Source organism: Eptesicus fuscus, chromosome 23, assembly GCF_027574615.1.
Source record: "Eptesicus fuscus isolate TK198812 chromosome 23, DD_ASM_mEF_20220401, whole genome shotgun sequence".
Lineage (NCBI taxonomy): Eukaryota > Metazoa > Chordata > Mammalia > Chiroptera > Vespertilionidae > Eptesicus > Eptesicus fuscus.
The window spans coordinates 14,048,795-14,061,827 of NC_072495.1; the positions used below are offsets into that span (position 1 = coordinate 14,048,795).

Genomic DNA, 13,033 nt, shown 5'->3' on the forward strand with positions numbered 1-13,033 from the left:
TAAGGAAGCCAGGGAGAAGGCACAGGTGTGAGGGTTAAAAACAGTTCTTCACTTGATCTAGCTTTCTGGGCTCGGGGAGTGAATGAGAATCCCTCTCCGTAGGATCAGAGACAGAAGGAACGCTTAGCATGCCTCTCTCTGAGGGAGGCTTTGGGAGGAGGCCAAGCCCGGGGCTTGAATCCTTTGCTCTCGGTAGGGCCCAGGTCAGGGGGCAAAAGAATGCGCTTGAGCTCCTCTCGCGTCAACTGGTAGGTACCCAGGTACCAGGTGCCCAGAGGCACTGCCTTCACAATGATTTCCGGATGTTCAGGACACAGTCACCGGCATCTGACTTCCCCTTCCTTTAGACAGTTGTGCATTTTGAGCAAAAGGCCTCTGTAACCTGGGCTTGCCCCAAACGTGCCAGGAACCAGGCGTTCCTTCAGAGGGAAGGGAGGCGGGTGGGAAGCATGCGCGCTCCCCGGGAAGGGCGCGGGATAGTCGCGGGAGTTAGGTTACTGATGTTAGTTTCCAGAAGACCCCTGGAGGGCTGTGCCGGAAATTTAATCATCTATATAGTCCTAAGGGGGCACAGCCCTTATCCACCGACAACACTGCCAGCGAACCAGAAGCAAACGCGACCCGGTTTCACCCCTGAATCTCCGGCTCCCCGCTGCCTCCTCCGTCGGCTCAAGCTCATCCACGTCCTCAGGCGAGACCCGTGCGCCGTGCGCTCCTGCAGGGACCTCCCTTCGCGCCGCTTTCTGGCCTCTCGGGCCTCCCCACCTCCCCGGCCGGCCGCAGCGCGTGCGGGCTGCCCGGAGGGAAGGCGGGTCCCCGGCGGCTCAGGCGCTGATCCCCACCGGGGCGGCCTCCTCCGGCTCGCGGATCAAGCGCGCGCCCGCAGTCCGAAGTATGCTCGAGCGACCAGGCGAGCCGGGCGCCCGGGATGGAGACGTGTGCGTCCGACCGGGAGCGGGGGAGGGCGCGGGCGAGCGCGGGTACCGGCGGGCAGAGCGCACGGGCAGCCCGGGCGAGCGGCCAGGAACTGCCGGCGACACCGAGTAGCCGGGCGGGCCGGGCTCCGTTGCGCGGGGCTCCGGAGCAGGCTCCTCCTCGGGCTCCTGGGCGTCCTGCAAGGACACGCGCCGGGGTCAGCGGCCAGCGGCCCGCTTTAGGGGCGCGACTGGTGTTCAAGGGGCGCTGGGCAAACCTAAGCGAAGGAGATAGTTCCCTCCACACTTCCACCTCTTGGAAGATTGCAGACAGAGGTCTGGTTCCCCGCCCCCCCCCCCCCCTTCAATACAAGACACTCAGCATGGTGCCTGGCAGATAACAGGTGCTCAGTAAACAGTGAAATGCATTTACTTGAGTGCTTTGTTCCTGGTTGTCCTCTTTCCACCTGTCTAGGATAGCCTGGGGCCGCGTTAGTGGAACAGAGGGGAAATGACCAGAGCTGATTGTTCAAAGACCTGAACGAAAGGCCTAGACCTGCCCCTTTATTTCCTTGGTTGATCCTGGGCAAGTCCCTTCACCTTCATCGGCCTTATTTTCCTAACCTGTAAAATGGGGACGGCACGCCTATTTCTCAGGCCGTTCTGAGCACCATAAAGGGATATTTGTATCTAGCACCAGGACGTGGTAGGGCTCATTGGTGTGTGTGTGTGTGTGTGTGAGGCACCCAGGCCCCAGCGGCTCACCTTGTCCTTCAGAACATAGAGCGCCATGGGGTTCTTCCGCTCCTGCTCTCCACTTCGCGGGAGGGTGTCTGCTGCACAGGGCGAAGAATGGGGTGGCTGGCCCAGATCCAGAACCCTCCCCACCAGCCAGCACCTACTTCTGCTCCCCAGGTGGCCAGCCAAGGCCCCGCCACAACCTCCTCCACCAAAGGATCAGCAACACGCGGGGGTCCTACCTTGGCCGCACCTCTCCCTGCTCTGCAGTCTTCGTGCAGTTGGTGGAGGAAGGGGCCCTGCAGAGCCGGCTTCCTTGTGGCCCAGTTCTGCCTTTTCCCAGAAGCCCACTGATCTGAGTGAGGATGGGTTGGGTGAGTGGGCCGCTGGGAGCTCACCTTCCGGCTTCAGGCTGTCATCATTCTGATCCATATATTCCAGGGAGTTCTGTTTTTCCAGTTTCTTCTTCTTTCTGCAAATCAACCCAGCACCCCATGAACAGAACTGCTGAGTGTGAGCAGGAGGAGGTCTGGGGGTGGGGACAAGGGCGAGTTGATGGCTGTAAAAAAAAGGCCGGATAACAGGAGGAGGGGCTGGAATGAGTCAAATCTAAGTTTGCCGCTGGCATTGTGACGGTGGACAAGTCATTCAACCCAGTGGTCAGCAAACTGCGGCTCGCGAGCCGCATGCCGCTCTGTGGACTAATGAGTTTGCCGACCACTGGTTTAACCAATTTGAGTCTCAGTGTCTTTATCTGTAAACTGCAGGTAATGATACTTAAAAGGTAGGGCACTAACCACAACCACAGTGCCTAGCCCGAGAAAGGTGCCCTGCAAGTGAAACCATTATTAACAGTGTGGGTCATCGGGGGTGGTTCCATACACTGTACACAGTGGTGAGATGGATCTCCTGGGCAGAAGTGCGGGGCCCTGGGAGGAAAGGCATTTAAAGAGACTTCGAAAAGAAGAGAGCTTGGGTGTGGACTGAAGGATTAGGATGCTCAGGGTGTGGAACTTGAGGAGTTACCTAGACTTTTTGGAGGGTTTCCAGCAGGCACAGACTGTCACCAAGGTCACAAGGAGGAAGATGCCTCCTGTGGACAAGATGATGTAGAGGGAGCTTCTTTCTAGGGAGAGAGAAAGGCAGAGAAGTGAGAGACCTGGGGGTGGTGAGGCGAGCTTCCTGCATTGGGTGGAAGAGAAAAGGAGCCACAGGCAGTATGGCTGGCTCAAGGCAGAGCTTGCCCAGGGCCCACTTCCCACCTTTTGCTGTTCTCCACGGAGAGTTGGCCCATCTCTGCCTCCCTCTCCCTCTGTCTGGGATGTCTGTAGCCCCTCGTGGGTTTTGAGCCCTGACGGGAGGGCAGGCAGGGAGACTCACTGTACACGGTGATTTTGATGGGCAGGCTGCGGCCCTGGCTGATGGGGTTCTCCACCACACAGCTGTACAGGTCGTCGTCCTCCATGAGCACACGCGTGATGGTGAGCACCTTTTGGTCGGAGGACAGGAGCATTCGCGAGTCATTGAGGAGGGGCTTGCCATCCTTCAGCCAGGTGTAGCTGGGCTTGGTGCCGTTCTCATGGGAGCAGTTCAGGGTGAAGGCTTCACTGAGCTCCAGCACGGTGGTCGAAGCCACTAACACCTGTGGCCTCGAAATGGGCACTGAGCCCGGGGAGGGGAGGCTGTGAGCCAGGGGCCAAAAAGCTCCTCCCACCTTCCTAACTCTCTACCTTCAACACAGCACAACTCAGTTTGTGGTCAGAGAGGCCCTTCAGAGATCATTAGTCAAGTTCTTGACCACCATCCATCCATCCATTCATTCACTCGTTTATTAATTTATTTTTAATTTATCTTTATTGTTGAAAGTATTACAGATGCCCCCATTCACTCATTTATTTACCAGCTATTTATCGAGTACCTACGAAGCACAGGAGGTACAATACTGAACAAGGCAGCCATGGTCCCCACCCTCATGGACCTTCCCTCCCCCTTTTTCCCAAATACCTTCCTAAGATGCCGTAAACTGACCCAGTGTAGAACAACGAAGACTAAGTCCAGCTGCCTGGGTTCAAATATTGGCTCAATCACTTACTAGCTGCAAGACGTAGGCAAGTTACTCAACCTTTTGGTGCCTCAGTTTCCTCTTCTGCAAATGGGGATGATATTTACTTTACTATCCCTAGATTATTGTGAGCATTAACAGAGTCAATATATGCAAAGTACTTAAACCAGTTTCTGGACTATAGTAAGCACTCTTTACCTGTTTACTCTAGCCTATCTGCTAACTGCTAAGGTCCCACTGGCTTACTCTCAGCTCCTGAGTGGTTTTTGTGTTGGCGTTCCAGGGTCTAACAGACCCTGCCCCGGTCTCAGGACCAGCCCCCCCTCCTCCCCTGCCAGAGTGCTTTACCATCTACGGTGAGGTTGATGGTCTTCTCCCCGGTGAAGGTGTCATCCGTGATGGAGATCTCAACCTCGTAGGTGCCCTCGTCGGTGAGCTGCAGGTCGCTGAGAAGCAGGGAGCCATTCTCAAAGAGGCGGATGCGGTCTCGATAGTCAGGTCGCAGGTTGCCGATGACCTCTGTGCCAATGGACTGCACCACGGTCACTGGCTTGTCCCGCTTCAGCTGCCACTTCACCACGGGCTTGTCGCTGCTGGTGCTGCTGTACTGCACGGAGAGCAGTGCGGCCTTCCCCACTGTGCCATGGATCAGGCGGACCTGGCTGGTGATGTTCACCCCCTGCAGGGGCCCTATGAACAGAGGCCCATGGGGAGAGGGCGGCATCAGACCCCTGGCTCCTTACCTCACTCCCACCTGTAATTCCTCTGACCTCTTCAGGTCTCCCCATTCATTCTGGGCCCTTCACAGGTGTCCTTCCTTCTTGCTCTCTGGTGCCTTCTCTTCTCCCCCTGTAGCTCTGGGCCCCTCTGCTCCTCCATCATCCCTCACACCCATCCCGTTGCCCTTAACTCTTCTTCCATCTGGCCCTCTGCCTCTGGTGGTTTCCCTCTGGAAGAGTCCAGCTCACCCACACCATTTGTAGAAATATTTATTGAGCACTTACCATGTGCCAGGCACTGTTCTGTATCCTTGGGATATATCATTGAGCAAAACAGACAAACATTTTTTTATCCTCGGTAGCTTATAAGTCATTAGACCTTAGGGTGAATTTGTCAGGTTTTCTTGACTTAAAATTGGGAGAGTGAGGTGGGGTTGGGTGATGGAGAAAGCATGGGGACATAGATTCACAAAGAAAGGAGTATGTCACATGATGGTGCACTAAAGGGGAAGTTTAGGGGTCTGAAGACAACTGGGCCACCTTCTGGTTAGACCAAGAGCCTCTCCTATCCTTGCCTCAGCTGCACGTAGCATCTTACTAGGCCTACCCAGTGCAACACAGCCCTGCAACAGGGTAGATGATTTTGAAAATTCACCCAAACTCCAGCCCAATTTGTATTCCCTTTAGAAGAGGGATTTAGGATGAGTGAAACAAAAAGTTTGGGATCAGAAGGCCTTGTAAGATTGGGCTCCACCTGCTCTTTCTGCCAATTAAACCTGATTCTTCAGGATGACAACACTGAGAAGCTATAGCATATGGATTGCCCTAGGCCAGTGGTCGGCAAACTCATTAGTCAACAGAGCCAAATATCAACAGTACCACGATTGAAATTTCTTTTGAGAGCCACATTTTTTAAACTTAAACTTCTTCTAACGCCACTTCTTCAAAATAGACTCGCCCAGGCCGTGGTATTTTGTGGAAGAGCCACACTCAAGGGGCCAAAGAGCCGCAGTTGCCGACCACTGCCCTAGGCCTTACTAACCTCCTCTAGGTGGGAGTCTTCCTCCCACCGTGACTCACAGGGGTATGTACAGGTGTTCAGAAGTGACTGAGCAGTCTTTCTCAGAAGCTGACAAAGAGAGCATTTTGCCAAGCAAACACTGTTTCCCAAAATTCTTGCCAAAACTGGAGTCTCTGTATTAAGCTCAGGGTTCCGAAGCTTTCAAGGGACACAGAGAACTGGGACAGGAGCCAAAGCAGGACACAGAAATGAGGAAGTGGCTAACAATTGTGATCCACAGTAGAAATAAAAGGGACTAGGACTATTCAACCTTGAGAAGTGATTAACTTAATTACTGACCTCTAGTCTCTGAGGCATCATTATGTAGGAAGTGTCTGTTCCCACCCGAGGCTGAACAAAAGGAAATTGACTGATCAACTTAAACAGTGCCATACTGGGTCAGGTAGGTGGCCTTCATCAAGTAGGATTTTGACCTCCTGTGACACCAAGCAATGTCAAGCTATAAAGCACAAGAATGCATCTGTCAATAGCCTCGGATTCCCTTAAAAGCCTCTTCCTTTAAAGACACCTATCGACTCATTTTTATGTGCTAATTTTGCTTTGCAAAAGTGTCCACATACTAGTATTTGCCTTAAATTTATCCTATATAATAAAAGCCTAATATGCTAAGTGTCCAATTGTCCAGTGACCGGTCAACTGTTCAATCAATCAAAGCGTAATACGCACCCAGTTAATAGTATTAAAATGGCAGACAGAGAATTCTATGTTAACCACTGTTGTTAAGCTGTCAATTCTCCTAAACTGGCTTATAAATTGAATACAATACCAGAATGTTTACTTTGTAATCTTGGCACAGATAGACAAATAGATCAATAGAACAGAATAGAGAGAGAGTCCAAAAATACACTTGTATATGAGCACTTGACTTATGACAAAGCTGCTATTGTCATGTAGTTGGGAAAGAATTTTTCCCCCCAATAAATAGTGCGGGGTCATGTAGGAAAAAAATGAATCTTGAGCCCTAGCCACTTTGGATCAGTAGATAGAGCATTGGCCCATGGTCACAGGTTCAATTCCAGTCAAGGAAACGTACCTCGGTCAGGGAGCAGGCGGGAGGCAACCGATCGATATGTCTCTCTTACATGGATATTTCTCTCTTGGTCTCTCCCCCTCCCTTCCACTCTCTCTAAAAATCAATGGATTAACAAAGCAAACAAACAAACAAACAAACAAAACAAAAACTTGATCCTTACTTCACACCTTACACAAATATCAATTCTAGATGGATTGTATATCTAACTGTGAAAGGTAAAACATCAATGTTTTAAAAAGAAAACACAGGGGAATATCTCCACAACTTGAGGACAGACACAGATTTCTTAGATAGAACACAAAAGTGTGACACCCATAAAAGAAGAAAATGATACATTGGACACAATAAAATTAAGAGCTTCTATTCATCCAATAGCAGTATTAAGACAGTGAAAAGGCAAGCTGTAGAGTGGGAGGTATTTGTAATACATATCCTATAAAGGACTCATACCCAAAATATGTTTCTTTTTAAATTCCTACAAATCAATAATTTTTTTTTTAAATCCTAAAAACTTAATAGCAAATGGGCAAAAGACTTGGAATAGGTACTTCACAAAAAAGGATATCCAAATGGCTCATAAAGATTTGAAAAAGACACTTCATTAATAACCATGGAAATGCAATTCTAAATCACAATTTGACAGCACCTCAAACTCACTAAGATGGTTAAAATAAAAAAGAATTGTTGGTGATCAATGGGGCATCTGGAACTCTCACATAATGCAGGTGGGAATGCAGATTGATACAACCACTTTCAAAAACCGTTTGGTCCTATTTACTAAAGCTTAACACATGCATATAACTCAGTAATTCTATTCCTAGGTGTATCCCCCAAAGAAATGTGTATCTCTGTAACCAAAACATGCACCTTAGAATGTTTTAACAACTCTATTCATAACGCCCCAAACACGAAACATGGATGAATCTTACAAATTTGGTGTTCAGTGAAAGAAACCAGACAAAAAATAATGCATACATCTGATTCCAGTTATATAAAGTTCAAAGACATGCAAAATTCATCTGTATTGGAAATTAGTATACCAATGTGACTCTGGTGGGAGGGCAGTAGTCCCTGAAATTGTATGAGGTGCTAAAGTGATCTATTACTTGATCTTGGGCACTGATTACATGAGTTTGTTCACTTTTCAAAGGTTCATCCAGCTGTATCCTTATGCTAAATGCATTTTTTCTGTATGTAATTTTTAATTGGGAAAAAAAAGAGGATGGAATAGTTATAAGATTCCAAAGAGTAAAATCTTGCAAATCAGATTATCTAGATTTGTGGCATGCTGTGTTTATGTCTGTAAAACGCTGTCCTGGCCTCTAGGAAAGCCTTTGTTGCATGATCCATGAATTGGGCTGTGATGAATTTAGGAAAGTTTTATTAATCGATATTAGGGACAGAGCATTAAATATTGAGTGTTACTTATCTGAGGCTGGCTTGGTGATTGCTGCCATAAGCACAAAGGATTAAGGTAAATCTTTGGGAGCTTGGGTGACATGGTCCAAGCTTCCCTTTTAGTGCCAATCTTAAAAACTATATTTTCCTGCCCTGACGGGTTTGGCTCAGTGGATAGAGCATCGGCCAGCGGACTGAAGGGTCCCAGGTTCGATTCTGGTCAAGGGCATGTGCCTTAGTTGCAGGCACATCCCCAGTGGGGGGTGTTCAGGAGGCCGCTGATTGATGTTTCTCTCTCATCGATGTTTCTAACTCTCTATCCCTCTCCCTTCCTCTCTGTGAAAAATCAATAAAATATATTTTTAAAAAATTAAAAAAAAACTATATTTTCCAGCTTCCCTTGCAGTTAGGTTTGGCCAGGTGACTGAGTTCTAGCCAATGAACTAGTGAAAGTGATAGGTACCCTCTATAGGCTGGTTTAGGACCCCCTACACCCATTTAAATTTTTTTCTACCTAGAGGAAATGGAGATAAATCTCAGAGTGACCATTGGAAACACATCTCAAAGTTGACAGAGCTCCATCATTTTTGTCCCTGAAAAACTTCATGGAGCAGAGTCCTTCCTCATCCCAGGCCTAGCTGGAACTTCATCTTACCACTACATGGTTAACACCAATAACTTAAATTTTGGCATTTATTTGTCAAAGAAGTTGGCATTTTTCTTTTTTTTTTAAATATATTTTATTTATATTTTACAGAGAGGAAGGTAGAGGGATAGAGAGTTAGAAACATCAATCAGCTGCCTCCTGCACACTCCCCACTGGGGATGTGCCCGCAACCAAGGTACATGCCCTTGACCAGAATCGAACCTGGGACCATTCAGTCTGCAGGTGGATGCTCTATCCACTGAGCCAAACTGGTCAGGGCAGAAGTTGGCATTTTTCTAACTAATATATTAAAGATGGCAGAAATTTCTTATAGAATGTCAGCTCTTTATTGCTCTCAGATCACAGCAGTACAATGGCCTGACCCTGCACTGATTTCTTAACTGTCATAGGTCATAACTAATATCTTATTAGCATAGTTTATATTGAGAATTTTTTGTTATATTTATTAATTCTCCCACACTTTAGACCCTTTGCCACCTTTTGTTTTTGCCCAGTCACATTGACTAACAATATATTTCTGTAATTTTTTTTTCTTATTATATGATGGCCTGAAGGAGTTAGGGACATCTCTGATTTGTATATTTCATATGTACTTTGTATTCCCAATTCCCCAAACCTACAGCTCTCATTATTTCTTCAAGTCATTATCATTTCCACTGAGACTCTTCTCAGTAAGGCCAATAGCAACCTCCTCTTAAATGCCATATCTAATGGACTCTTTTAGGTACTTATTGTATTGGACCTCTTTGATACATTTGATGTTGGTTCTCTAGAAAACTCTCAACTCCCTTGACTTTCTGCACACACAGTCTTCTAGTTCTCCCTCTGTCCCTGTGACTGTTCCTTTATGGTCTCCTCAATGGGATTTTTTCCCTCTACAAATCTTGGGGTTATTCAATGTTCCATTTTTAGCCTATTTTCTCATCCTAGGTGCTATTATCCATTCTTTTAAATCTTACCTATGGGCTGACAGCTTCCAAATACCTCCCATCAGCCCTAGCCTCCCTGGCCCCCAGGTTCAGGCTATTCAACATTTCCCACAGATGTGTCATAGGTATTTCAACCTTAACATGGACAATAGTAATGATCATATCCTCACAATTTTTGTGTAAGTTTTCACACAGAACCCATACCTCCCTCTCTGGATCCTCCCACTTCTTATCAATCACTAAGTCCTGACTTTCCCTCCAAAATATTCTCTCAACATTCCTCATTCCCTCTGTCTTTATTCTAATTCCAGCCCATGCTATTTCTCTCATGAACTACTGCAGTAGCCTTTTATGGGTTGAATTGTGTCCCCTAAAATTCATATGTTGAAGTCCTAATCTCAGTACCTCAGAATGTGGCCTTATTTGGCAAGGAGGTCCTTGTGGAGGTAATAAGCTAAGATGAAGATGGGCCTCTAATCCAATTTGACTTATAAAAAGGAGAAATTTGGACACAGACACACGCACAGGGAGAATATCATGTAAATACTGAAATTATGCTGCCATAAGCCAAGGAATTACTAGAAGCAGAGAGGCCTAGAACAGATCCTTTTCTATCTCCATCAGCTGAGTTTTGCCGACACGTTCATCTCAAACTATTAGCCTCCCAAACTGTGAGACAATAAATTTCTGTTTTCCAGGCCACCCAGTTTGTGGTTCTTTGCTATAGCAGCCCTAGGAAATGAATACATAAGTCCATTTTCTCCAACATGTCAGAGCAAGGACAAAGGTGACACCCTTTCCTATCTTGTTTGCCTCCAGTTCCCCTCCAATGCCTCACTGCAGAGGGAGCTAACCCAACACACGTCTGGCCCTCCCAGCCCCCAGATTAGAACCTTTCAATGCTCTCCCCACTCCACCTTTTACAGACTCTTCTGGTTTACTCAGTGTAGTTCACCAGGCTCTTGCCTAACTTACTCACACTTTCCTCTCCAGCAGTGGAGAACAGCTAGGCTGCTCCTAAACACAGGATGCCATTTCAAGCTGTCGACCTTTGCCCATTTCCCCAACGCTAATGCCCACTCCCACACCTCCCTATTTTATCTGATCCTTTAAAATTTAGTCAGACATTCCCAGGTGACCTCCCCTGGTATTCCCCCAACCCCACCCAGCACCACCAGCATCTGTTTCCTGGTGGGGTAGGTGACTTCTCTCTGCTCCCAGGCATCCTCTGCATATCTGACTCAAAAGAGTTTCTGCGTTTTACTAAAATGATCTCTGCATCTGTTTACCCAACTAAATTGTGAGTTACTAAGCTTTCTGGGACAGTGTGTGTGTGTGTGTGTGTGTGTGTGTGTGTGTACATAAATATACTTAAAATAAGTTGGTAGGTGGTGGAACAGGAGACAGGTGTCTACGGTGTAAGGTGAGTTATGGGTAGTTTGGTGTTACTCTCCAAAATCAGGAGACTCGTTATCGCCAAAGCTTCTTATATCTCTTGCTGTTTTACACTCAGAGAAGTGGGGGCAGGAGGTTGGGGAAGCACAAAACCAAGATTCCGCCACCCCTCCAAGCCTCACCATAATCCTTGCAAAGAATGCCGAACTGGCCCGTACTGACAAGTCATCCTATAAAAATGGCTCATTGCCCTTCATCGAATGTCCTGAATGCCGTGGGAGCTCCAAAGTCATGCAGCCTTTTGGGGGAGGGGGCAGGGGCCTTGCAGAATGAAGAAATACATTCAACACGAATGCCTGAATTCACTGAGATGCTTCCCACGCAGCTGAGCTCTCTCCCCTCCTCCCACCCTAAAGACATTCTGGCCCTCCACTCTCCCCTCCCTCACCTTTGGAAGCCCCAGTCCCTTCTCCAAACCCTTCCTTACCCTTCTGGTCTCCTACCTGTCTGGATCAGAAGAAGGTAGACAAAAGGAGTGAGGCGCAGGGCACTGAAGGCTCTGGACAGGGCTCCCCTTTCTCTCTTCATTTTGGGTGGCGTTCTCCAGCTTCGGTGCAGACAATTAGCATGATTTCTTCACTCTGGGCACGTCCCTTTGTACCACTCGGAGTTTCTCTGCCCGAGCACAACCCTGCCAACTTCTCTCTGAATACACAGAGCTCTGTGTGTTGCTGGACTTGTTCTTTCTTCTCTTTCAGACCTGGCATTTTCTAGTTTCAAAGCCCTACATCCCCAGTTTAGAAAGGGGGTATTTGCTTAGGAGATAATCTTCAGAGGGGGTGCCAATCTAATGGGTCCCGGGGGCCCATCAGTTCTTCCCTGTCTGTGATGAGAACCACTATGAGGGGGAGATGAGGATTTGGGCTCAATAGGGACTGAGCTGGGACACACGCTAAATTGGACTCGTGTCCCAATCCATCCTGTCTCCACCTCATGCTCCTTATTCCTGAGAAGGAAGGTGTATGCCAGGAACAGACCTCCAATAAATTTTGAAGAGGGAGGGATAGAAGCTTTTAAAAGGCTGGGGAATGAGAGACTCCGGAGAACTACTGAAGAGATGGAAACCCCTGTTCCATCCCAAAGGAAGAAGATTGGAACATGGCCTGAATTCTATTATTTTCATATCTGTCGGGTCCTACTTGGGGTTCTCTTTCCTATCATAGAATCACGTAGATACTGAGGGCCTCTTTCCAGAAGCCACTCTGTTTATTCCTCTGCCTCCAGCTAATTTTCTCCAACATGTCAGAGCAAGGACAAAGGTGACACCCTAACAGCCAGCATCCTGGGGTTCTGTCACCAGCTTCTCAGCCTGGTGGCCTCTTCTTGTTTCCAGGCTTTGAGGAGGAGTGTCACTCTAGCTCTCCTGCCCCCTCATCGCTGTGTCCACCATTCTCATGAGGGCTGTCAGTAGAATGTATGCTCACTAACTTGTGCAATCTTGAAACCTGGCTCACAATTTTGTTAACCCTCAATTTCACACCTGTGAAATGGGGAAACAGTAGCTTCCTTGTAGGAATTGTTAGGAGGATTGTTGGAGATATGGTACAGTAGAGCGCCTAGGAAATTCTTTGTTACAAAGACATTTTAAACTTTAAAAAAAGAACTCTTCCTCCCCCTCTTCTTCTTTTTCTTCTCTTTCATTACTCTAAGGAATCTTTATATCATGATGAGACCAAAGTTCACAGCTCCCCTCTTGGTAATCTCTAACCCTGGTCTTAGTTTTGCAATAGCTGCCTCTCAAAATATTCTTTTTACATCCTGGAGAAAGCCTGAGTCCACCAAGTTTCTACAGCGAAAGACCCATTGTGTAGTCCAATGAGTCAAAGGATGGGGAGAAGAGTTGAGAAGTATTGGCTTTGAACTTCACAAAGGAACTCCAAAAACCATTCTGATTTATATACATAAGATTTTTTTCCCCATCTGTATTTCTGTGTCTTTAACTTTTCCCCAGACAGCTCAAGGCACCTGTCTGTCTCTGGAAGAGTTATTGTTGCTTCAGCAGGTATGAAATGGAAAAGAGAAAGTCAATATTTAGTT

The 13,033-nt window shown here is 47.5% G+C and overlaps 1 protein-coding gene across 2 annotated transcripts; it reads right to left on the reverse strand.

Moving 5' to 3' along the window:
* Positions 1–824: 824 nt before the first annotated feature.
* Positions 825–11,524, reverse strand: HEPACAM (hepatic and glial cell adhesion molecule). 2 transcript variants are annotated; one of them, XM_054712750.1, is made up of 7 exons: positions 11,440–11,524; positions 4,063–4,404; positions 3,033–3,314; positions 2,685–2,778; positions 2,051–2,124; positions 1,680–1,750; positions 825–1,112 (listed from the first exon to the last, which is right to left on the reverse strand). In XM_054712750.1, the coding sequence occupies exons 1-7, from the start codon at positions 11,522–11,524 to the stop codon at positions 825–827; spliced, it is 1,236 nt and encodes a 411-aa protein (XP_054568725.1). The 2 variants fall into 2 exon arrangements, with proteins under 2 accessions (XP_054568725.1, XP_054568724.1); XM_054712749.1 differs by having other exon boundaries at positions 1,895–2,124.
* Positions 11,525–13,033: the final 1,509 nt, after the last annotated feature.

Excerpts from the sequence above, each read along its gene's own strand:
- HEPACAM (XM_054712749.1), bottom strand. The coding sequence starts at position 11,524 with ATGAAGAGAGAAAGGGGAGCCCTGTCCAGAGCCTTCAGTGCCCTGCGC. Across the intron at positions 2,779-3,032 it reads CATCAAAATCACCGTGTACA|AAAGAAGCTCCCTCTACATC; the intron begins GTGAGTCTCCCT and ends CTCTCTCCCTAG. Across the intron at positions 1,113-1,679 it reads TCTATGTTCTGAAGGACAAG|GACGCCCAGGAGCCCGAGGA; the intron begins GTGAGCCGCTGG and ends GTGTCCTTGCAG.